The sequence below is a fragment of the Schistocerca nitens genome, chromosome 5 (assembly GCF_023898315.1).
Source record: "Schistocerca nitens isolate TAMUIC-IGC-003100 chromosome 5, iqSchNite1.1, whole genome shotgun sequence".
NCBI lineage: Eukaryota > Metazoa > Arthropoda > Insecta > Orthoptera > Acrididae > Schistocerca > Schistocerca nitens.
In genome coordinates, this window is record NC_064618.1 from 791,850,287 (window position 1) to 791,877,780 (window position 27,494).

Consider the following 27,494-nt stretch of genomic DNA (forward strand, 5'->3'; position numbering starts at 1 on the left):
TAATTCACATTACAAATTGCTGTGTCATATGGATAATTTTGTACATTAACTTTCTCTATTCTCAAACGCTTCAACAAAAGTTACACAAATATAATTTAAATTTTTTCAATAAACTCTAGTGATGTTGCTGTAATTGTGATAGGAATTGATAAACAAGGTTTTTGTGCCTGTTTGAATCTTTCAGTGACAAATGAAATTTAAATTTCTTTAATGGTGTGTTTCACATAACTGAAATGAATCATTCGTTTTTGAATGTGAGCGTATGGTGTAGAGGAATAGAGATAATGAGGATTGGATTACATGCCAGACAGTTGCAGATCCCCTGAAAGCTGCCAAGTGCGAACAACGGCAGTTAAAAACAATTGCCATCTGTAGGCGTGCAACAACACTGAGGTGTTGTCGTAGAAACATTTGCAAAATTGTGTTAAGTGATAAGGTATATGCAGGAAGCAGCCAAGCCAAGACATTGCAGCAGGCAGCATTCTTCTTTCGCTGACTTTACTTTAGTGAAACTTTGAGTTTGAGGAGATTTTTACTTACTTAGTATAATTTATGAGGACATCTTTACTTGACCAACACGCAGTGGTGCATACCATATACTCCCTTAAAGTATCAATGGTTGGTACAAATGAAAAAAAAATTCCTTAGTTGGTATGACTTAAGACGGGCGGAAAGTCTGTTGCACTAGTACGTTTGACAGGTACAGAACTCAATATTATAACAGAACATATGATCAGTTTTCTAATAAACCCACTACTGCCACCCCCTGTGGGTTCGGGGGTAAGAATAGGCCCACGGTATTCCTGCCTGTTGTAAGAGGTGACTAAAAGGTGCATTGTGTCCATCGTGCATTGAGACCTTTAGCCAGCTTATTCGTGGTTGCATTGCAGTCCTGATTGCTCTCCATGTCTTGGGCGAGGATACATTCCTGGGTGCGATTTCCGCCATACACTCCGCAGTGTCGCTTTCTGCGCTGACGACGACCATGGACCACTTGCCACCTAATATCCAGCACGGTAGCCAGTCCGTTGTGGTGGGGCCGCCATGTACCCTGTTGATTGTAGCCCTTGACAACACAGGGATTGCTCTACTGATGCCTGTGCCGTTAACTCCCCACATATGCCAAGGAGTAGATGCCTATCTCCCTGGGGTATCGGGACTCCCGGCAATGGCCATCCTGCCAAGTGGCTCTTGCTGTGGCTGGGTGGCGCCTGTGGGGAGGGCCCTTGGTCAGAGTAGGTGGCATCAGGGTGGATGACATGCAATGAAGCACGGCACATCTTCTCTTGCTGGTGGCCAACCACCAGCAGTCTCTAAGCATTTGAGGGCTCACTTTAATGCAAACATGTATGACCCCAAATCGTTCCTTCCCTGGCCGCACCATGGGAGGAACAAAAGACTATGAATGACAGTGAGGCGTATTGGCCACGGTATCTAGTCTGTACGAGAGCTGATGGGGAATCCTGTGTGTCCATGAAGCCTCAGTTCTTCGTAGAGCATTTAGAGGACAAGTTTGGGGAGGTGGAGGGCTTGTCAAAAATGTGGTCCGGGTCAGTCTTCATAAAAACAGCATTTTCTGCCCAGTCACGGGCATTACTCACTTGTAAGAAGCTGGGGGATATTTCTGTTACTATCACTCCCCATGAAAGCTTAAATATGGTCCAGGGCATTGTCTTCCACAGGGACCTTCTTTTACAGTCTGATGATGTGCTGTGCACCAATGTAGAGCGACAAGGTGTCCATTTCAGCCGGTGCGTCCACCGGGGCCCAAGGGATAATCACGTTGCCACTGGTGCCTTCATCTTGGCCTTCGAGGGTGACACATTACCCAAGGAGGTGGAGGTGATGGTCTACCGCTGTGATTACAAGCCATATATTCCTCCCCGATGCAGTGCTTAAAGTGTTGGAAGTTCAGCTATATGTCTTCCCGCTATGCTTCCAGCCTCATATGTCGCGATTGTGGTCGTCCATACCACCCCGATACTCCATGTGCCCCGCCTCCCATCTGTGTCAACTGTGGAGAGCACCATCCCCCTTGCTCGTCAGACTGTAAGATTCTACAGAAGGAACAGAAAATAATGGAATATAAGACCCTGGACTGACTGACGTACACTGAGGCTAAATGGAAATCTGAACGGCTTCATCCCTTGTGCATGACATCATCTTATGCCGCCACTGTCACTCCTGTTACAGCTCCATCCATTGCATCACATACAGTCTCCTCTCAGAGTGGAAGGACCACACCTCTCCCCTTGATGCTGGGGGGGCACTTCCCTCCCTGTTGATCCTGCACCACCTACCTCGAGAGCAACACTTCTAAGCTGGAGAGGCGTAAGTCTTTCGGCTTCTCTCGCTAGGAAGGGATCCCTTAGGCCACTCCCTTCCCAGGTTCCTACCAGTGGCAAACCAGACACCCACCAGGGACTGAAGAAGCCTCAGGTAGCTGGTCGTAGGGCTTCGCAGTCCTCTTCAGTCCCAGAGACTGAATCAAAGAAGCCCTCCCAGCAAGGGCAACCAAAGGAACAGTGTGAGAAATCTAAAATGAAGACCTCCGAGACAAAGGAAATTGCGGTAGCACCCACTCCACTGCTACCTACAAGCTCTGTGTCTGAGGATGCGTTGGATATTCTGGCTTCCGCTGAGGACCTAGATCTCGCCGGTCCCTTAGACATGATGGATGTCGCTCCCATCAGTACTCAATCGGTGGCAGCAGGTGACCCAGCGACGTAATCTGCCTCTTCGGTCCCTTCCCGCCTTTCTCGCCCATGGACAATGTCATCCTCCAGTGGAACTGCAGCGGTTTTTTCCACCATCTAGCTGAGCTCCGACAACTTCTCAGCCTTCACCCTTTTCTCTGCATTGCTCTTCAGGAAACTTGGTTTCCGGCAATGCGAACCCCCACCCTCCATGGCTGTCGCGGTTATTATAAGAACCGGGCAGCTTATGAGAGGGTATCTCATCTGTCTGCATCTACGTCGTCCACTCTCTTTACAGCGAGTCTGTCCCTCTACAAACACCTTTAGAGGCTGTCGCTGTTCAGGTGTGGACGCCTCAGGCTGTTACTGTCTGCAGTCTCTATCTTCCACCAGATGGTGATGTCCCGCAGCATGTCCTGGCTGCGCTGATAGCCCAATTGCCGCCACCTTCTCTGTTACTGTGTGACTTCACCGCCCATAACCCTCTGTGCGGTGGATCAGTGGCAACAGGCCAAGGCAGCATCGTTGTGCAAGTATTGGCACAGCTCGACCTTTCTCTTTTAAATACTGGTGCCTTCACATATTTCAGTGTGGCGCATGGCATGTGCTCAGCCATCGACCTTTCGATCTGCAGCCCTAGCCTATTACCATCTGTCCAATGGAGTGTGCATGACTACTTGTGTGGTAGTGACCACTTTCCGATCTTTCTGTCACTGCTACAGCGTCATTCTTCTGGGTGCCCCTGCTGGTGGGCTATGAATAAAGCTGACTGGGACTTGTTCACCTCCATTGCCACTATTGAGCCTCTTTCCAATGACGCCATTGATGTGGTGGTTCACTTGGTCACCACCGGCATCGTTACTGCCGCAGAATCTGCCATTCCCTGTTCTTCTGGTTCCCCTTGGCGGAGGATTGTGCCTTGGTGGTTGCCAGAGATCGCTGAGGCAATTAAAGATCGCAAGCAGGCACTCCAGCGACACAAGCGGCATCCCTCAGTGGCACACCTCATCACCTTTAAACGGCTCCGTGCACGAGCCTGCTGCCTCATTCGCCAATGCAAGCAGGAGTGCTGGGAAAGATATGTCTCCACCATTGGCCTCTGTACCTCTCCATCGCAGGTTTGGGCTAAGATTAGATGACTCTATGGCTATCAGCATACCTGCGCTTTCACTGAGTGGAGCAGTCTGTACTGACTCCGACACAATTGCAAACCACTTAGCGGAGCATTTTGCTCAGAGTTCCACTTCTGCGAATTACCCATTGGCCTTCCGCTCCCTGAAAGAGCAGTTGGAATGTCAGAGCCTTTCATTTCACACCTGCTACCCTGAATCGTACAATGCTCTGTTCAGTGAGTGGGAATTCTGAAGTGCCCTAGCCGCTTGCCCTGATACAGCTCCTGGGCCAGATCGCATCCACTGTCAGATGCTCAAACACCTCTTGGTGGACTGCCAGCAATGCCTCCTAGACCTTTTCAACTGTATCTCAGTTGAGGGTGAGTTCCCATCGAATGGCGGGAAAGCATCGTAATTCCCATGTTGAAACCTGGCAAGAACCCACTGGAGGTGGACAGCTACCGCCCCATTAGCCTCACTAGTGTTCTTTGCAAGTTGCTGGAACGCGTGGTGAGCCGGAGGTTGAGTTGGCTGCTTGAGTCTCGGGGCCTTCTGGCTCTTGTCTCAGGCTGGGTTCCGTAAGGGCCGCTCTGCTGCCAATAATCTGGTGTGCCTGGAGTCTGCCATCCGATGGCCTTTGCCCGCTGTCAGCATCTGGTCACAGTTTTTTTTTGACGTGCGGAAGGCATACAATACGACATGGCGACATCACATCCTCTCTGCACTTCATGGTTGGGGTCTTCAGGATCCGCTCCTGATTTACATACATAATTGTTCTGTCGCTTCATTCCCTCCCCTTGCAAGTTGCGGCCTCTCATAGTTCCTCCCAAGTTTAGGGGAATGGGGTACCCCAAGGATCTATCTTAAATGTTGCCTCATTTTAATTGAAATTAATGGGCTCACTGCGGCGGTGGGGATGTCTGTCTCAGCTTCCTTGTATGCTGACGACTTCTGCCTATACTTTAGCTCCACTGCCATTGCAGCTGCTGAACGGCAACTGCAGGGCACTATCCGCAAGGTGCAGTCTTGGGCTGTAGTGCATGGCTTCCAGTTTTCGGATGTCAGGACCTGCGTTATGCATTTCTGCTGGTGATGCACTGTTCACCCTGAGCCACAGCTTTATCTTGACGGTGAACCTCTTGCTGTGGTGGAGACACATCAGTTTTTGGGAATGATTTTTGATACCCGGTTGACTTGGCTCCCTCATATTCGGCAGCTTAAACAGACGTGCTGGCGGCATCTTAATGCTCTTGAGTCACACCAGCTGGGGTGCCAATTGGTCTTCCCTTCCACAGCTGTACCAGGCGTTAATTCAGTCCCGTTTAGATTATGGGAATCTGGCTTATGGTTCAGCATCACCTTCCGCATTGCAGTTGCTTGACCCCATCCTTCACAGCGGGATCCGACTCGCCACTGGAGCTTTCTGGACAAGCCCTGTCAACAGCATACTTGTTGAGGCAGGTGTCCCTCCATTGTGGTTCCGGTGCCAATGATTACTGGCTGCTTATGCTACACAAGTTTGTAGCTCGCCTGGGCATCCCAATTGTCGTCTCCTGTTCCCTCAGTCGGGTCGTCCATCTAACGGAACGGCGGCCCCGGTCAGGGTGTACGATCACAGAACTCTTCTCTCTGGGCTTGAGGTTTTCCCTCTTCCACCTCTTTTCCGGGCCTTTCGAGATTTGGAGATTGGCCTTTCGGAGAGTGACCTCAGGTCAGTTTTGCGGCAGAAGGTACTTCACACCTGGGGTGAAGAATGGCGCACCCTTCTTTCACCCAACAAACTTTGGGCCATCAAGGAGGCTACCAGTGTGTGGCACTCCTCCTTGCGGCTCTCTCGCAAGGCCTCTGTTCTCTGACGGCTGCGCATTGGCCACACCCGGATAACACACAGCTATTTATTGCGCCGCAAGGACCCGCCTATATGTTCCTGCAGGTCAGCTTTGACGGTGGTCGACATCTTGTTGGACTACCCATAAGGCAGATGTTTGTGTTGCCTGATATGCTTCCAGCACTTTTATCAGATGACATTGCGATGACAGATTTAGTTTAGAGTTTTATTCATGCGGGGGGTTTTTATCACTTGATCTAGGTGTTTGTCCTTTTTTTTTATTGAGTCTGGCCTTTGGCCTACAATTTTAGACTGGGGTTTTTAGTGCGTTTCTTGGTTGTTGGCATTTCCTTTTTTGTTTCTATCGTCAGCCAACCACTGTCACACTCGGTGTGATTTTAATTCCTTTTTTCTGGTCTCTGTCTGCGTCTTTCTTGTCCTGTGTTGTCTCTTGTCATCTCCATTGTTTGTTCTTATTCTTTGTGGGTGTTTTAAAGTTCTTGGAAAAGGGGACCGATGGCCCTAGTAGTCTGGTCCTTTCAATCCCACAAACCCCTCCAACCAACCCAGTACTGCCCAAAATGATAGATATTTTTAACCATTCTCTTACCTCCAGCATCTTCCGAACAACCTGGAAGTAGGGTCTCTTAAAATCATTTACCAAGAAGGAATATGCCAAACAAATCTGACCACAGGCTCATTTGCATTCTGATAGCATCACCCAAGGCTTTAGAATACTTATTCCGCCAACAGCTTACTAATTATTTAACATTAGGTAACCTTTTAGATAAATACTAGTCTCGTTTCTGGCAAAATCGGAGCATGATCACTGCTGACTGATGAACTGAAACAAGCTACGGCCAGTCAACAGGAGACTATTATGTGCTTTTCGGATTTCAGCAAAGCTTTTGACACTGTTGACTTTGAAATTCTACTTGCTTAACTCACAAATAATTTTTTTTTCTTAGCGTGCCTTACGATAGTTCTACTCATAGCTTACATCCCACCAATAACGTTTAATGATTGTAACTAAAAGGTCACAATCCAGGAGTCCACAAGGATCGGTATTGGGCCCATCACTTACCTCATTATGTGTTGATATCATTAACTTCTCTCTCCCACTGCAAATATCACCTATATGATGATGACTTTCAGTTATATCTAAGTGCAAGTCCTACAAACTTGGGCACAGCCATCTATCATGTAAATTGTGATTTAGTTGTCTTAGCTAAGTGGGCACAGAACATAGGTTTGAAAGTTGACTTATCTTTTAATGCAAGCAATCATAACTCATTCACAGATATCTTAGTACCCTTCAGTTCAGAGAATTTCTTTCACTCTTAATCCTAAACAGCACAGAAATAATCTTTTCTTTTTTTTGCAAAGAACTAGGGGATAATTCTAGACCATCACTTAGACTGGACTGAACACACAACTGCAGTCTGTAAGAAGGTGTAGTGTCACTTCATTCACTATAGAAATATAAAACAGTATTTCCTTTCAAGCTTAAAAAGAAGCTTGTAGAGTCACTAATACTCCCCATACTGGACTGTGGTGATTCTGTTTTCCAAGGACTTTAGTACACTCACACAGGCTGGAATTGGCAATGAATGCTTGTATGCAATGCAATACATTTGACATATGCTATTTTGACTTGATCACTCCTGCCTGTGAACAATTGTCAGGGCTACTTGCCTATAGGCATAGATACTGTCATATTTTATGTTGTGCTATTGTCTTCCCAATCTTTGTGCTCCCTCTTACTCTTCTTCAACTTTTACACTTCTGTCTGAATGGCATAGGAGAAGTACTTGTTCTCAACAAAGTAAAATCCTCTCTGTACCGTTACATAACACTGCCATGTTCTCTAAATCATTTTTCCTATCAGGAACCTGACTTTGGAACAATCTTCCTCAAAAATTGCAGAAACTAAATTCCTTCCAAACTTCAAAAGACAGCTAATGGAGTACCTTCCACCACAATAACCATCTTTCCCATATTCTAATTTACAGATCACTTTTGTCAATCACCCCTCCACTATAACTTTTTCCTCCTCCATGTTGTCAGAGTCCTTTAGTTAAATTCTATTCTTTCCTTACAGCCACTGTCACTATTGTTTCAGTATTCTCCCATTTTCTTATCCCTTCCACTTCTTTAATACTAAACATGGATTCAAATGTGCTAAACTAATATGTATCATTCTCAATGCTCTTTACTATTATTATTACTATTGTTATTATTATTATTATATATAAAAACAAAGATGAGGTGACTTACCGAACGAAAGCGCTGGCAGGTCGATAGACACACAAACAAACACAAACATACACACAAAATTCAAGCTTTCGCAACAAACTGTTGCCTCATCAGGAAAGAGGGAAGGAGGGGGAAGACGAAAGGAAGTGGGTTTTAGGGAGAGGGTAAGGAGTCATTCCAATCCCGGGAGTGGAAAGACTTACCTTAGGGGGAAAAAAGGACAGGTACGACTCGCACACACGCACATATCCATCCACACATACAGACACAAGCAGACATATTTAAAGACCTTTTTTCCCCCTAAGGTAAGTCTTTCCGCTCCCGGGGTTGGAATGACTCCTTACCCTCTCCCTTAAAACCCACTTCCTTTCGTCTTCCCCTCTCCTTCCCTCTTTCCTGATGTTGCAACAGTTTGTTGCGAAAGCTTGAATTTTGTGTGTATGTTTGTGTTTGTTTGTGTGTCTATCGACCTGCCAGCGCTTTCGTTCGGTAAGTCACCTCATCTTTGTTTTTATATATAACTTTTCCCACGTGGAATGTTTCCTTCTATTATATTGATATTATTATTATTATTAGTAGTAGTAGTAGTATGTTGTTGTTGTTGTTGTTGTTGTATTCCTGTGAATGTTTTTGTAATATCTTTGGTGTGTGTTGCTTCCAGTCAGAGGTAAGAGAAGACCTTAAGGTCCTAATGTGGTCAGGCTTAATAAGCAGTAAATAAATTGCCTGGAGCTGGTGTCAGCAACCAAACTAAAATATCATTGTAGGTAGTTTGGTGCATACATATACATGGGTTTCATTACACCCGCAGAAGTTATTGCAGAAATTGAAAATCTGTGTAATACAAATGGAGAAAATCTACTTACCAATCAGTAGCAAATGGAATGGACAAAGCATGTAAAATCTGTAGATTTCTGACACAGTGTCTCCTTTTTCTAACAAGAGTGCAGAAAGAATAGCATGAAAAGAAATTAATAGATGTAAGAAATTATGGGAACCAGAGCAACCATGTGGAAGATAGGGTACCCAACTCCAGGGCGGGCAAGAGCGAGAGAAATGGCCCTCTGAAGAATAGGAGGTTGGGTTATGGACTGACAATCCATACCTGTAAAAAAGTCATATTACGAAATCTGAAGAAAATACAGCCAGACGGACCCTAAGGCAAAGATATGGCAAAGTAAAAATAATATGAGAACTGGATCGTGGAATGTACAGACATTATATAGTCTTGGAGCCCTTGGAAGCATTATTGGAATAGTGAAAATTGTACAAGGTGGACATCATGGCCCTGAAAGAGATAAGATGAACTGTACAGGATATGGTCCAGAAACAGCACTGTACTGTGTACTACTGTGGCCACAATAGTGAACACATGTTTGGTATGGGATTAATAGTCAATCAAAGCACTGAACAAATAGTGATACTATTTAAAGCAATAAGCCAAAGTATATGATACATGTGAATAAAGGGGAAATTCTTTAACTACAGTCTCCTAAATGCACATGCTACTACTGAGGAGAAGACAGCAGAAGTGGAGGAGACCTTCTATGAGGAAATTGAGCAAGCTTATCGAAAGTGTTCAAAAGAGACATGAAAATAGTGATGGGGGGATAAGAATGCTAAGATAGGGCAGGAGCAGGCTTGTCCCCTATCATCAGTAAATACAGCCTCCACAAAGAGAGTAATAACAATGGACACTGCCTGATAAATTTTGCAGCATCACTTAACATGACAGTTTCTAGCACATGGTTCCAGAATAAGATTATAGATAAAATGATGTGTGTGTCACCAAACAACAATACTAGGAACTGAATTGATCATATATTAATAGAGATGATGCATGGCTCTGATGTACTAGACGGCTGTAGTTTCAGAGGTGCTAATATGGACTGTGATCATTACCTCTTCATAGCAAGAATTAAAAGGAGAATTTCAAATGCACATAAAGCTAAAGGAGAAAGACAGAATAAATATAATGTCTCATACCTTAAGAACTTGAGGAAGACTGAAGCTATTAATTCGGAAAATAGATTTACAGGAATTCTGGAGAACTATACTCATAACATAAATGAGTAGTGAAATAAAATTAGAAATGAAATACAGGCTGCCACAGAGGTGGTGATTGATATGGAACAAGAACAGACCAGAAGGAATGGATGGTATGATGAAGAGAGTGAGGAGGCAACAAGAATGAAGAATGAAGCATATAAAAAGATGCAGATCAGAAGAACAGGAACGCTAGTGGACGACTATAGACAAAAAAGGTGCACAGAAAAGTGGATTCCGAAAGCAAAGAACAGAAGCCTTTTCAAAATAAAGTTGCAGGACCTTGAATCACTGAATGACACCAATGAAAGGAGGACATTTTACAGAAAGGTGAATAACCTTAGAACGGAATTTCAGCAAAAAAAAAAATGTAGGTGGAAAAAATGGTGAACTTACAGCATCACAAGGAGGAGTGTTACATCATTGGGCAGAGTACTTTAAGGATTCATTATACTCATAGAATACTGAAGCATGGGAACTAACTGGAAACCAAGAAAGAGAAAGTGGGATGCCTTCGATGTAAGAGATTCGACTAACAATAAAGAAACTAGCCAACAATAAATAACCTGGCAAAGACAACTTGCCAGCTGAGCTTATTAAGTGTGGTGGAGAACATCTAATTCAATGCATGCCAGCTCTGATCTCAGACATATGGACGCAAAGTCTTCCAGATGATTAGAGTACTGGTCTAATATGTGCTGCACATAAGAAATGGGTCATTTTGGAATGTACACACTATACAGGTATTACATTACTGAACACCACATGTAAAATATTCTCCTGCTTGCTTTCTGCCTGTTTAAAAGCTTTTGCAGAAAAAAGTGGTAAGGAGACATCAGGTAGGCTTTAGATCTGACAAACCAGCTGATGAACAAATATCCACCCCGAGGCAGTTATTGGAGAAAAAAAAACAAGGAATACGATATAGAAACTCATCATATATTTGTTGATTTTAAAGCAGCATATGCCACCATAAAAAGAAATAAGCTTGTTGAAGCCATGAATAAACTGGGCATACCACAGCATTTAGTACACCTCATAAGTTTGCCTGTGGGAAAAGTAGTATATAAAGTACAGATATAAAGAAATTTAACACCAAGTTTTGAAACTAACTGTGGACTGAGGCAAGGAGATTCATTTTCATGTGTGCTGTTTAACATAGCACTGTAGAAGGTAATATGCACAGCTCAAACAACACAACAGGTGCAGTATACAATAGAATGGTGCAGGTTCTGGCCTATGTGGGTGATATGGATATTATTGCAAGAACAGAACTAGCTGCTGAAGAAACACACAGGGCACTGTTGGCAGCAGGAATACAAAATGGGGCTGGAAGTGACTATCAATAAAGGTAAATACATGTGAATAGTAACGACCAGAACTAAATACAATGTTAGAAACTGACAAAGGTGCAAATAGAATCTGTTCGTGAATTTGTTTATCTTGGAACATTGGTAACATCACAGAATGATATTAGTGTGGAAATAAAGTGGCACACCATATAGATAATAAATGCTATTATGGGCTGGCCCCGCAACTTAAGTCCAGAAGAACAAAGTATGAGCTGTATAAAACTTTAATACATCCAGTAGTATGGCTCAGAAACTTGGACACTGATGCAACAATGTGAAGAGCTAATAGAATGTTTTGAACAAAAAGTGTTACGCAAAATCTATGGCATGACATTAGTCAAGATCTTGAAATCATAAACTGCCTGAAATGGTCATCCATGTTTTTTGCATGGAGCATGAGAACCCAACAAAAATAGCACTGCTGCAGAACTGCGGAGGCCAAAGAAGCAGGGGAAGACAAAGACTTCAATACTTGGATGACATAAAAGAAGGTTTAAAAATTATTGGTGTCTGAGGATGGAGACAAAAGACAGGGACAAATGGAATGATGTTCTAGAGCAGGCAAGGCCCTTCTAGGGCTGTAGGGCCAGGAAGAGGACAAAGAATTATTCATATGCACTAAACTCTTCTGTCAAACAACGGAAATTCCGGGTAGAAATATTAACAAGATTGATTGCTACTTAATGTAAAAAAGACATGTCCAGTTGCAGATGGGCAAGATCAAAAACTCAGCACGCGCACGCTTGAGGTTTGCTTGCTGTGTGTGTGTGTGTGTGTGTGTGTGTGTGTGTGTGTGTGTGTGTGTGTGTCCCTCCCCCCCCCCCCCTCCCCCTCTCTACTGATAAAGGCTGAGGCTGAAAGCTACATATGAGTGTCTTTTAATCGTGCCTGTCTGCAGCTTGATGTTGCTAAACTAATTTGTATCATTCTTAAACTTCTTTACTATTATTATTATTATTATTATTATTATTATTATTATTACTATTTTTGTTACTTTCAGTTTTTATTTTGATTATTATTACAGGTTTCATTATATCTGTAGAAGTTATCAAATAAATTGAAAATATGTGTAATATAAAACTGTAGATTAAAACTGAAGAAACTGAAAAAAGGTGGGAATTTTAGGAGATGGGACTTGGATAAACTGAAAGAACCAGAGGTTGTAGAGTGTTTCAGAGACACCATTAGGGAATGATTGACAAGAACAGGGGAAAGAAATACAGTAGAAGAAGACTGGGTAGATTTGAGAGATGAAATACTGAAGTAGGTGAAGATGAAATAGGAGATACTATACTGCGTTAAGAATTTGATAGAGCTTTGAAAGACCTGAGTTGAAAGAAGGCCCTGGGAGGAGACAACATTCCATTAGAACTACTGTTAGCCTTGGCCTGACAGAACTCTACCATCTGGTGAGCAAAATGTATGAGACAGGCAGAATACCCTCAGACTTCAAGCAGAATATAATAATTCCAATCCCAAAGAAAGCAGGTGTTGACAGATGTGAAAATTACTGAACCATCGGTTTAATAAGTCACGGCTGCAAAATACTGACACGAATTCTTTACAGACGAATGGAAAAACTGGTAGAAGCCAACCTTGGGGAAGATCAGTTTGGATTCCGTGGAAATGTTGGAACACGTGAGGCAGTACTGACCCTACAACTTATCTTAGAAGATAGATTAAGGAAAGGCAAACCTACATTTCTAGCGTTTGTAAACTCAGAGAAAGCTTTTGACAGTGTAGACTGGAATACTCTTTTTAAAATTCTGAAGGTGGCAGGAGTGAAATACAGGGAGTGAAAGGCTATTTACAATTTGTACAGAAACCAGATGGCAGTTAAGTGTCGAGGGACATGAAAGGGAAGCAGTGGTTGGGAAGGGAGTGAGACAGGGTTGTAGCCTATCCCTGATGTTATTCAATCTGTATATTGAGCAAGCAGTAAAGGAAACGAAAGAAAAATTCAGAGTAGGAATTAAAATCCACGGAGAAGAAATAAAAACTTTGAGGTTCGCCCATCACATTGTAATTCTGTCACAGACAGCAAAGGACCTGGAAGAGCTGTTGAGCGGAATGGACAGTGTCTTGAAAGGAGGATATAAGATGAGCATCAACAAAAGCAAAACAAGGATAATGGAATTTAGTCTAACTAAATCAGGTGATGCTAAAGGAATTAGATTAAGAAATGAGACACTTAAAGTAGTAAAGGAGTTTTGCAATTTGGGGAGCAAAATAACTGATGATGGTCAAAGTAGAGAGGATATAAAATGTAGACTGGCAATGGCGAGGAAAGCGTTTCTGAAGAAGAGAAATTGGTTAACATCAGGTATAGATTTGTGTCGGGAGATCTTTTCTCAAAGTATTTGTGTGGAGTGTAGCCATGTATGGATATGAAACGTGGACAATAAATAGTTTAGACAAGAAGAGAATAGAAGCTTTCGAAATGTGGTGCCACAGAAGAATGTTGAAGATTAGATGGGTAGATCACATAACTAATGAGGAGGTACTGAATAGAATTGGGGAGAATAGGAATTTGTGGCACAGCCTGACTAAAAGAAGGGATTGGTTAGCAGGACTCCGTTCTGGGAGACCAAGAGATGAATACATTAAGCAGATTCAGAAGGATGTAGGGTGCAGTAGTTACTTGGAAATGAAGAAGCTTGCACAAGATAGAGTAGCATGGAGAGCTGAATCAGAGTGGTCTCTGGACTGAAGAAGAGGAAGAAGAAGAAGAAGAAGAAGAAGACAAATAATCAAGAAAATCTACATACCAATCAACAGCAAATGGAATGAACAAAGTATATAAAATAGATTTTTTCTGATACAGTGTCTCCTTGTTCTGATAAGAGTGCAGAAATGATAGCATGAAAAGAAATTAACTGGCTTAAGGACAAACAAAAAGCAATCTAGAACTTCAAGCCAGGAGACTCAGTGCGCCAGATGTGAGCAGAAATGGGTCATAGATGATTTTTCCTTTTTTCTTAAGCCATACTATTTTGAAGTTGGGGATATATGATGTAGATACGTGTGTGTGTGTGTGTGTGTGTGTGTGTGTGTGTGTGTGTGTGTGTGTGTGACAGCAAAAAAAGGGGGGGGGGGAGCAAATATTTTTGACAGAGGTTTCTGTCCAAAAACCACAAAACTTTCCATTTTTCAACATGACTATCTACCTACTTCTTCTCAAATTTCACCATGATGGTATAATCAGTGGTCTAGCGGTAAACATCCAGTTGTGTAAGAAAATGAACTCCCAAGTATAAAACATCTTTGAACTTCTTATCACTTTAAGAATGATGAGTTAACATGTTAAGCATTTGGAGTCAGGCATGTACACAAGAAAACTTTAGAAAAGGTTTGATATTATTTTTAAAATTTCTTGGAAGCTACTAAGTGCTTTCACTCTCAAATACTAGGCGAATATAGCTTGGGAAATTTGTGTGCGTTGAGTTATAGTGTCTCATGACATTTATGCAATTTTGTAACTGTAATATAGGGTACTTATCTTAATGTATTAAACATTTGACATAAGATTATAACTCTTAATGAGTAGATTACGACAGCATATGAAATTTTTAAATTCGCTCAGTAATTGTATGAAATTTTTTAAATCACATATTTGTTTCCCCCTGGAAGCCATCAGATAGGCAACCTGCAACTGGCACCGTGCACAATGAACAATGAATAAGGTTAGCCATTTAGTAATATGAATCCTTGTTTTCGGTATAATGTTAGCATAGTGATATTCATATGCAGTGACTTTTTGAAGTTTTTCTTTTTTTGGTGTTAGGAGTTTTGTTCTCTCATTTCTTATACTTTTGCAAGTTCTCTGACATAATATGAAAATAAAAAAATAAAATAAAAAATAAGAAAAACTGCATGTAGTGCAATTTACACCATTGAATGTTGATTGGATGAGGTAAAATGTGCAGTTTCCCTAGTACAGTTTCTTTGTCCTGATTTGAATCAACTGTGTGAATTTTAAACGTGACCACCAAATTATGAATAATTTTTCAGGCAGAATTGTATTCTGTATGAGCTAAAAGTAGCCAAGATCTTTTCATGTTGCTCACAACACAGTAGTATTATGTCAAGAGCTCAATCGTTCTACTATGCACTTTCAGGAAGGTTACGGAATTGGAGATGATGCTTTTTCTGTCGCATATGATGGATGTCGACGACTTATATGGCACGATGCCCACAATCGAGCTCAAGGCCAGTCAGCTTGGAAAGCAGGTGACATCTTGGGGTGCCTTCTTGATTTGACTGTGCCCGAGGCCATCTTCTACCTCAATGGGGAGGCCCTCGCACCCTGTACTGATGTGTTTGGCATTGCAAGGTAATAGAGCTCTGTCATTCCTCTTCAGTTGATAACACACTTCAGTTTGAATATAGTAAGATAAGTGGAAATAGCTGAGTAGTACATTAGAGAAAGAGACCTGGAACTGCTCATTTCTGCATTATTTTTACTCTTGTTACTTTCATCAACATTTTATCTATTCCTTGATTATACGTCACACATCCCTGATGCCCTCATTGCCACTTGTAACATACAACATTGTGTTTCTTGTCTGTTGCCATCATTTCATTGCTGTTCATCTACATTTTATCTATTCCTGATTTACGTCACACATTCCTGATGCCCTCATTGCCACTTGTAACATCCAGCATTGTGTTTCTTGTCTGTTTCCATCATTTCATTGCTGATTATTGCTTGCTTCACCCTGCATTCTGTTTCCCTTGACCTAGTGTTCTAGAACCTCCCTGCCTATCCTTGAGTAATAGTGTTAAGTCCAGCCCCTTGCCTCTCTTGTTGTGAAATAAAGATATCATTGATTCTGAAACAAAATTTAGCAGCTTTTTTTTTTTACCACCAGCCAAACAAAAGTTGTTTCTATCTTTGTTTTGTATTGGAATCAGTATGGTAACTCAATTATGATGTTTTGCTTTTTGATTTCCCAGTAGACAAGTATGCACTGAAAAGCTATTAAAGGAGATGACCAGAAATGAAAGTGTAGAGCTTTAGCCAATGAAGTGTTATTCTCTTTTTACCACACATTACACTAAGGTGAAAAAAGTTATGGGATAGTGTTATTCACATGTACAGATGGTGGTAGCATGGCATGCATGAGGTACAAAAGGGCAGTTCATTAGCGGAGCTGCCATTTGTAATCAGATGATTCATGTGAAAAGGTCTCTGATGTGGATGTAGCTGCATGACGAGAATTAACATACTTTGAATGCAGGATGGTAGTTGGATTTAGATGCATGGGGCATTCCATTTCGGAATTCGATGGGGAATTCAGTATTCTGAGATCCACAGTGTCAAGAGTATGCCGATAATACCAAATTTCAGGTATTATCTCTCATCACAGACAATTCAGTGGCCAACGGCCTTCACTTAATGACTGAGAACAGCGGTGTTTGCGTAGAGATTGCAGTGCTAACAGACAAACTACACTGTGTGAAATAACAACAGAAATCATGTGGGACATACAACGAATGTATCTGTTAGACAGTGCAGCAAAATTTGGCATTAATGGGCATGGGCTATGGCAGCCTTTGCTAACAACACATCAGCTGCAGTGTGTCTCCTGGGCTCATGACCATGTTGGTTGGACTATAAATGAATGGAAAATTGTGGCCTGGTCGGATGAGTCCCAGTTTCAGCAGCTAGGAGCTGATGGTAGGGCTCTAGTATGGCACAGACCCCACAAAGCCATGGACCCAAGATGTCAACAGGGCACTGTGCAAGCTGATGGTGGCTCCATAATGGTGTGGGCTGTGTTTACATGGAATGGACTGGGTCCTCTGGTCTAACTGAACCAGTTGTTGACTGGAAATGGCTATGTTCAGCTATTTAGAGACCATTTGCAGCCATTCATGAACTTCATGGTCCCAAAGAAAGATGGAATTTTTATGAATGACAATGCGTGATGTCACCAAGCCACAATTGTTCGTGATTGGTTTGAAGAACATTCTGTACAATTCCAGTGAACGATATGGCCATCCAGATCACTTGACATGAATCCCATCAAACATTTATGGGATGTAATTGAGAGGTCAAAATGGTTCAAATGGCTCTGAGCACTATGCGACTTAACTTCAGAGGTCACCAGTCACCTAGAACTTAGAACTAATTAAACCTAACTAACCTAAGGACAGCACACACATCCATGCCCGAGGCAGGATTCGAACCTGCGACCGTAGCGGTCGCTCAGTTCCAGACTGTAGCGCCTAGAACCACACGGCCACTCCGGCCGGCAATTGATAGGTCAGTTCGTGCGCAAAATCCTGCACCGGCAACACTTTCTTAGTTATCGACGGCTATAGAGAAAGCATGGCTCAGTATTTCTGCACAGGATGTGCATTGACTTGAGTCCAAACCACATTGAGTTTTGTTTCAAATATATTGACAGCATAAGCAGAATTTCACAAATCTGCTTTCCTTGAGAAACAATATTTTTTTATCACAAGACATGTTTCATAACTTGTCTTGTACCTCCTCTAGGCTTGATGGTATTTCGTAATTTGTGTTGTTTATGTCTTAAATTTAAAGTATGCCATTCTTTGGTAAATTAAAGACTGGCAACATACAGTGTTTTTATCATTGTAACTCCCCATGAGGCTTTATATTTATTCCTGAAGTAGACTGTAAACTGCCAGTTATACAATTTCTTGGCTTCACAGATAACCTTGTTAATTTTTTATACCATTTGAAAAAGTTGTGAGAAACTTATTGTCCTTAGTTTTGGAGTATACAAGGAACTGTTTTTTTTAAATTTGAGTAAGAGTTTTGTATTCCTTCTTACTTCTGTAGAGTCTAGTTTTGAAATTAAAATGTGTAATTACAATAACTCCATTTGTCCCCTCTGAACAACATGCTGCTGAGCTGCACAGAGGCACGTGATGCTCCAGTACACACGAAATTTCAGACAGACAGGTTACAAAAACCATATGAGCAGAGCAAATATCTAGGACAGGCTTCCACAGTCATTGTAACTGCACATGTGCAGTAATGCTTGCTTCCTGACACTCTTTGGCAAAACTCAAATGAACCTATTTCTACGTTGTGGGAAAATATTGTAAATGGTAGTTTGAGAAGTGTTACTTTCAAATAAATTTAATTTTATGCAAGATGATTTATGTTTCATGTGAGAATATGTGGTGAATTTCTTAAATTGCAGAGCGTTTGACTCTCATTCAGAACTTAATACTTGAGGACCGCCATTTACAAAAATTTTGGACCCTGAAGACCAGCCATTTATGTCATTATTTAAAATTTTACTGGCAAACTTTCTTTTGATGTATTTGAAGGGTACACATGTAGAAAAGGACTAGTATTATTTGTGAAAGCTTAGCTTTACTTGTAGCAATACTATATGTAAAAAAAAATAAAAACTGAACTCCATCCAGACAGGCCATGAAGGCCCAGCAGTACTGACCAACCGCCTTGTCATCCTCAGCTTAGAGGCGTCACGGGATGTGGATATGGAGGGGCATGCAGTCAGCACACCACTCTCCTGACCATATGTCAGTTTATGAGACCGGAGCCACTACTTCTCAATCAAGTAGCTCCTCAGTTTGCCTCACAAGGGCTGAGTGCACCCCGCTTGCCAACAGCACTAGGCAGACCGGATGGTCACCCATCTAAGTGCTGGCCCAGCCCGACAGCGCTCAACTTCTGTGAACTGACGGGAACCGGTGTTACCACTGCGCCAAGGCCGTTGGCATACTATATGTATATTAATTTAAATCATTAACTTTCCTGATTTGTGTGTTTGTGCTATTTAACAGTGACGTTGCTGTCGGCTGACAACATCATGTGTCATATGCTCTGAATATCTACTATCATTGGCTGGCAAGATTGCATGACATCATGAGCTGTGATTGGCTGACAAAAGCATGTCACAGTCTTTATTTCAGTGGTTCAGATACTAATGCTGTATTTGATGGAACTCGTATTTATACTTCTGTAATAAGGAAATACACGGTGCGGATGTTGCTGCGCAATAAACATCTTTCCAGAACACATTGTTTTTTTGCCATGTTTCATTTCCTAAAGTGCTGGGAAGTTCTGTGCCAGTGTATAAAACCATTACCATTGAAAGGATTGATAAATTAACAGCTCTGAGGGAAAGTACACTGTCAGGCAACACAGAAAAAGTGTATTTTTAACTGGAAAATTGGGTGAAAATCCGGGATTTTTTTCTTCTTGTCCATGTATACACCCTGTTTATAGATACAATGTTCCAAAATGGGATTCCTATGAGGATTAGTTTACATTTTGCTCTTACATGAAAGAATTTTTTTTTTTTTTTACAGTTAAAGAATGAATGGTAAATTGTAGTATGGAACATCTTAAATAAAATTTCATGGTTTCACAAATTTTGGTGACATTTGTTATTACCTGAATATATTAACTATTGACAATATTATGAAAAGGATAGATTGCTACTCACCATATAGTGGAGATGTTGAGTCACAGATGGGCACAGCAAAAAGACTGTCAAACAAATAAGCTTTCAGCCAAAAAGGCTTCGGCAGCCAGAGATTGTGTGTGTGTGTGTGTGTGTGTGTGTGTGTGTGTGTGTGTGTGTGTGTGTGTGTGTGTGTGTGTGTGTGTGTGTGTGTGTGCGCGCGTGTGTGCGCGCGCGCGCGCGCGCACTGGTCTAAGTGCAATGAAGACCTATTTGATAGAAAGCTTACTTGTTTGACAATCTCTTTGTTGTACATATCTGTTACTCAGCATCTCTGCTATATGGTGAGTAGCAACTTCCCTTCCCTTCCATCCTGGATTTTCCATTGTTTTAAACTAAAAAAAAATACTGGAAAGTTATAATGTTTTTGACAAACATTAATCTTCAAAATTACGTCCTCACCTATTGTTTCCTGTTTTAAAGGGACCTTAATAGGATACCTAAACTCTAGGAATTTTACTTTTATGTGTTAGGTGTGATGCAAATGTTGTTATTAATTGCAAACAGTAAGTGGAATTATTGTTGCTGTAAAAGCTCCACTGTATGATGTGCTTTATCAGAAAACATGTATTGTTAATTTTACAACTAAAATGGTACTAAAACTTCAGATCTAGAAGTGATATCTACGTCTACATAGATACTCCCCAAGCCCTGTACCATTACTTGTCATTTCCTGTTCCGTTCCACTCACAAATGGAGCGAGGGAGAAACGACTGTCTATATGCCTCCGTATGAGCCCTAATTACTCATAGTTTATCTTCGTGGCCCTTATGTACAATGTATGTTGGCTGCAGTAGAATCGTTTGGCAGTCAGCTTCAAACAGTTCATTTTCTGAAACTGTCCTAAATCTTGGTTGTTTAACTCCCACTTCAGGATGGGAATCGTCAGATGATAGTAAATAACATGCTTGACTTTAGTATGTGGAAAATGACACCGTGATTGCCTCCATCTGTCAGTAAGCTATTGATGCAAATCCCAGTAAGGAATGTCTTGAATAGTGGGGTTATGGGCTCATGTGTAGTCTCAGCATCCTCTATAAGTTTCACGTCGCATTTAATGATTTTCATATGACTGAAGACCACAACAACATGGTTGTGGGGTCTGCACATGAAATCCTAAAGGCTCTTTTTGAAATTGCTCTCTTGATTGCTGTTTCTTAACATCTGATTTCGTTATTCCAATTCCAGATTGCCACTTACTAACAATAATAATAAAATATTATTATTATTATTATTATTATTATTATTAAAGTATATTATTGAAAAATCTTGCAAAATCTAATAAAAAATTTTACTTTAAATGGCAGCAGACAAATACGTGATGTCCTCTTTCATATTTAATTCATAAACAATGAGTAGATCCGTGGAATAGACTCCTCAGGTACAGATTTCGTACATATTGCGAGAGGACAATAAATGAAGGAATGGTAAGAGTACCCTCCTGTGCCATCGGCAGTGGAAGAGTGAGATATTAGTCATCTGCACTTCAAGCATCTTGTGAAAAGTGCTAATTCAGTAACTCATAAAATATTTAGATCCCTATTTTGTTGTTATTCATTGTTCATGAATTGAAATGTGATTACAGTGTGCTAGATTTGCTGGTAACAACATTCCCCCCTCCCATCCGTCACTCCCCTCCACATGTCTGCCAGTTGTTTCCCACATTTCAAAGGATTCTATTTTATATGTAGCCTCTTCATAAAAAAATGTATTCAAAAAGTTCCCAGATTGAGGCAGTTTCAGAATCAGTCTTCCAAATACTGAATCAAATATAAGCGCTATATCTATATACATACTCCACCAGCCACTGTGTCGTGCGTGCTGGGGGGTAACTTGTAGCACTACTAATCATCCTTTCCTGTCCCACATGCAGACAGAACAAGGGAAAAACGACTGTCTGTATGCCTTTGTACTTGCCATAATTTCCCTCTTATTCATGATCCTTACACAGAATGTATGTTGATGGCAGAAAATCATTCTGCAGTCAGCTTCAAAAAGATCCATTTGATGAGATTCATTGTTCGGCATAAGTTTTCATTTACTTTCATATCCTTCTGAAATTTTCTTTGTTAAATAGTGATGGCATTCTAGATCATCTTAGTTGAGTCTGATCTTGAGCTCTTGTACAGTATTTTCAGTTTTGGTAAGAGGAATTAGTCAGAAGGAGACACGTGATGTGATGTGATGTGATGTGATGTGATGTGATGTTAAGATTTCCTTTTCAGTAGGAGACTGGTGTGACTCACTGGTCGAATGAGCTGAGATGTGCCGTAACTCTTGTTCATTTTCACTGAGAACAGCAATGACATCAGTGAAACGTATCATTGATGAGCTTTCTCTGCAAAATTTAATTCCCCTGTTGAACCCTTCTTTTCTTTTTATCATTGCTTCTTCAAAGTATAAATTGAGCAGTAGGGGTTAAAGACTACAATCGTATCTTGTACTCTTTGTAATCCAAGCAGTTCATTCTTGTCTTCTAATCTGTTTGTTCCCTATTGGTTCTTGTACATATTGTCTGTTATATCTTTCCTTATAACTTACTCAGATTTTTCTCAGAATTTCGAACATCTTGCATCAATTAACATTGTCAGTCACTTTTTCCAGGCTGACAAATCATATGAATGTACCTTGATCCCCCCCCCCTCCCCCCTCCTCCTCCTCCAAAGTCTTGCTTACATTATCAATTGCAATGTCAGAACTGCGTCTCTGATTGATGCTCTTCGATTTTGGAAAGCCGGACTGATTGTCTTCTAACATATCCTCAAATTTCTTTTGCTTATTATTATTGTCAGCAACTTGAAGGCCTGAACCATTAAGCTGGTTGTGTAATAGTTCTCGCACTTATCTGCCCTTGCTTTCTTCAGGATTGGCTAGATTATATTTTTCTTGGAAGTCTGATGGCATGTCTCCAGTCCCATATATTCTACACACCAACTTGAATGATTGATTGGTTGCCACATTCCTATATGATTTCAGAAATTATGAAGGAATATTTGCTATTCCTTCTGCCTTTTTTGATAAAAAGTCTTTCAAAGCTCTGTTTCAAAACACATTTGAATTGAAATTTACCTCACATTGTCAGGAGTTTCTGGTTATTTCCCAGGATTAACTTTGCAAAAATTCCAAGTTCATTTCACAGAGCCGAAACTTGGTCTTGTATGTGTACTTTTTGACTCGTCGGCTGAGAGAGAGGTTGGAGCAACTCTTACTTCTTTTATCTCCTCCTTACAACACTCATAGACTTTGTTAATAATCTTTCTAGCTCCACTCTATAAAATACTAGTAATTCATAACAAAAATATAAACAACTTTCTACTATTATTTATTTATTGTGGTCTTCAGTCCTGAGACTGGTTTGATGCAGCTCTCCATGCTACTCTATCCTGTGCAAGCCTCTTCATCTCCCAGTACCTACTGCAACCTACATCCTTCTGAATCTGCTCAGTGTATTCATCTCTTGGTCTCCCTCTACGATTTTTACCCTCCACGCTGCCCTCCAATACTAAATTGGTGATCCCTTGATGCCTCAGAACATGTCCTACCCACTGATCCCTTCTTCTGGTCAAGTTGTCCCACAAACTTCTCTTCTCCCCAATTCTATTCAATACTTCCTCATTAGTTATGTGAACTACCCATCTAATCTTCAACATTCTTCTGTAGCACCACATTTCGAAAGCTTCTATTCTCTTCTTGTCCAAACTATTTATCGTCCATGTTTCACTTCCATACATGGCTACACTCCATACAAATACTTTCAGAAATGACTTATTGACACTTAAATCTATATTCGATGTTAACAAATTTCTCTTCTTCAGAAACGCTTTCCTTGCCATTGCCAGTCTACATTTTATATCCTCTCTACTTCTACCATCATCAGTTATTTTGCTCCCCAAATAGCAAAACTCCTTTACTACTTTAAGTGTCTCATTTCCTAATCTAATTCCCTCAGCATCACCCGACTTAATTTGACTACATTCCATTATCCTCATTTTGCTTTAGTTGATGTTCATCTTATATCCTCCTTTCAAGACACTGTCCATTCCATTCAACTGCTCTTCCAAGTCCTTTGCTGTCTCTGACAGAATTACAATGTCATCGGCAAACCTCAAAGTTTTTATTTCCTCCGCGGATTTTAATACCTACTCCGAATTTTTCTTTTGTTTCCTTTACTGCTTGCTCAATATACAGATTGAATAACATCGGGGAGAGGCTACAACCCTGTCTTACTCCCTTCCCAACCACTGCTTCCCTTTCATGTCCCTCGACTCTCATAACTGCCATCTGGTTTCTGTACAAATTGTAAATAGCCTTTCGCTCCCTGTATGTTTCCCCTGCCACCTTTAGAGTTTGAAAGAGAGTATTCCAGTCAACATTGTCAAAAGCTTTCTCTAAGTCTACAAATGCTAGGAACGTAGGTTTGCCTTTCCTTAATCTTTCTTCTAAGGTAAGTCGTAAGGTCAGTATTGCCTCACGTGTTCCAGTGTTTCTACGGAATCCAAACTGATCTTCCCCGACGTCGGCTTCTACTAGTTTTTCCATTCGTCTGTAAAGAATTCGTGTTAGTATTTTGCAGCTGTGGCTTATTAAACTGATTGTTCGGTAATTTTCACATCTGTCAACACCTGCTTTCTTTGGGATTGGAATTATTATATTCTTCTTCTTGAAGTCTGAGGGTATTTCGCCTGTTTCATACATCTTGCTCACCAGATGGTAGAGTTTTGTCATGACTGGCTCTCCCAAGGCCGTCAGTAGTTCCAATGGAATGTTGTCTACTCCTGGGGCCTTGTTTCGACTTGTGTCTTTCAGAGCTCTGTCAAACTCTTCACACAGTATCGTATCTCCCATTTCATCTTCATCTACATCCTCTTCCATTTCCGTAATATTGTCCTCAAGTACATCGCCCTTGTATAGACCCTCTATATACTCCTTCCACCTTTCTGCTTTCCCTTCTTTGCTTAGAACTGGGTTTCCATCTGAGCTCTTGATATTCATACAAGTGGTTCTCTTTTCTCCAAAGGTCTCTTTAATTTTCCTGTAGGCAGTATCTATCTTACCCCTAGTGAGATAAAGCCTCTACATCCTTACATTTCTCCTCTTGCCATCCCTGCTTAGCCATTTTGCACTTCCTGTCGATCTCATTTTTGAGACGTTTGTATTCCTTTTTGCCTGCTTCATTTACTGCATTTTTATATTTTCTCCTTTCATCAATTAAATTCAATATTTCTTCTGTTACCCAAGGATTTCTACTAGTCCTCGTCTTTTTACCTACTTGATCCTCTGCTGCCTTCACTACTTCATCCCTCAAAGCTACCCATTCTTCTTCTACTGTATTTCTTTCCCCCATTCCTGTCAATTGTTCCCTTATGCTCTCCCTGAAACTCTGTACAACCTCTGGTTCTTTCAGTTTATCCAGGTCCCATCTTCTTAAATTCCCACCTTTTTGCAGTTTCTTCAGTTTTAATCTACAGGTCATAACCAATAGATTGTGGTCAGAGTCCACATCTGCCCCTGGAAATGTTTTACAATTTAAAACCTGGTTCCTAAATGTCTGTCTTACCATTATATAATCTATCTGATACCTTTTAGTATCTCCAGGGTTCTTCCATGTGTACAACCTTCTTTCATCGTTCTTAAACCAAGTGTTAGCTATGATTATGTTGTGCTCTGTGCAAAATTCTACCAAGCGGCTTCCTCTTTCATTTCTTAGCCCCAATCCATATTCACCTACTATGTTTCCTTGTCTACCTTTTCCTACACTCGAATTCCAGTCACCCATGACTATTAAATTTTCGTCTCCCTTCACTATCTGAATAATTTCTTTTATTTCATCATACATTTCTTCAATTTCTTCGTCATCTGCAGAGCTAGTTGGTATATAAACTTGTACTACTGTAGTAGGTGTCGGCTTCGTATCTATCTTGGCCACAATAATGCATTCACTATGCTGTTTGTAGTAGCTTTCTACTAAGAGCACTAAATGTGCGAAGACATCAGCTTTGTAGCCCGCGCCGCCGCACCCTGAGTATTGGACTGGTGTGTCTGCCTGCCTGCTTGAGACTCAACTGCTCTCAGTCTCCGCCTCCCTTCCCTTACCTGGCTGTGTGCGCCTGCACCCCCTCCACTTCCCCTCTTCCACGAAGGCCGGTGCGCTGCACTTGCTAGCAGGTATCGAGACTAGTCTCTGCCGCTTCCATGCTGGCTTTTAACACGGAAGTGAAGTCGCGCGGTTTGTGTTCATAGTTATTCTGGTGTGATTTTAGTGCATATTTTCGTTGTGTCGCCAACATAAGTGAGCCAGCAACTGAACACCTTATAGAATTTTTGTTAAAAACACCTTTTTCTGCATTAACGTACGAAAAAAGTGAGAATGGAAGGACAAACAACCTACTCCTATACTCAGTGTAGTTTTAAGTGAAGCCAAACAAAAACGCAATTTTCAGACAGCCTGGTACGAAAAGTATGCTTGGCTGACTGCGAATGCAGTCAATTACATATTATATTGTTATATATGTCTTCTGTGTGGTGGTGAAAAGGAATGATGCAATGAGGGCATTTGTACAATAAAGAACTTTGACAGGAAAGCACAAATTCATCAGAACAAAGAATCATTTCAGTTATTAGGCACAGTAGAATTGAGCACGCCCTTTCTGAAGCCGCTCGTCTGACAGCAATAAAATACAACAAACAAGTTGTATCCAGCAGGAGAGTATTTGCTTGTCTTATTCAGGCAATTGTATTTCTTTGTAAACAAGAACTATCCTTTCGAGGCCATCGAGAAGACGAATCCTCCAGCAACAAAGGTAACTGTCTGGAATTGTTGGATTTACTAGCTGAAGGAGAGCAGTTAATACGAGACCATCTGTCATCATCTTCAACCTTTAAAGGAACTTCTCCAGATATACAGAATGATGTAATAGAAATGATAACTCTGGCAGTTAATGAGAAAATAAAATCTGAAATTCAGAATTGCAATTTCGATTCAGGCTGATGAAACATCAGACGTGTCATGCAAGAGTCAAATGAGTATAATATTCAGGTACTGTATTGCAGACAAAATTGAGGAAAGATTCGTTGGATTTTACGATGTTTCTGGAGATAAAACTGCTGAAGGTTTGTCAAACATTATTCATGCAATATTGAAAGAATGGAATGTGGAAGGAAAAGTGGTTAGTCAAACATATGATGGCGCTTCAGTAACGGTGGGCAGAGAAAGAGGACTACAACAATTGGTGAAGCAGTTCTGTCCCTATGCACTGTTTATTCATTGTTATGCACACCAACTGAATTTGGTACTGTTACATTCTTCCAAAATCATACTTTCATTCCAGGAAAGTTTCAATAACATCTAGTCATTTCTCAGGGCTATACAGTGTTTTTAATGATATATTTGCTGATACAGACTCTCAGTGGGACCCAGAATCTTTGAGCTGTGCTGTGGGAATGAAACGACGGATGGATGATCCTACGTTTGTCTACTTGCTTTGCTTCTACTGAGGGTGCTTTGTTCATGTTGATCATCTCTTTAATGTTCTTCAGTCAAAATCTGTCAGTATAATTGCTTTCCACGACGAAATAAGAATTGTTTTGAGAGATTTACGACAATTAAGAACGGAAACATTCGTTGATGAATGCATTAAATGCAGCTTGTGTTTGAATGGCAACTTACCATTCTGTGACAGTCAAAAGACATCTCTCAGGACACTATCTTATGAGATACTGGATTTGCAAAC

The 27,494-nt window shown here is 41.1% G+C and overlaps 1 protein-coding gene across 1 annotated transcript in view; it reads left to right on the forward strand.

Moving 5' to 3' along the window:
• Nucleotides 1–27,494, forward strand: part of LOC126259781 (RING finger and SPRY domain-containing protein 1-like) — a 166,111-nt gene that overhangs the window by 95,757 nt on the left and 42,860 nt on the right. Inside the window, exon 8 of the mRNA XM_049956788.1 lies at nucleotides 15,409–15,623. Coding sequence (XP_049812745.1) covers nucleotides 15,409–15,623 — 215 coding nt within the window. The remainder of the gene's footprint in view (nucleotides 1–15,408; nucleotides 15,624–27,494) is intronic.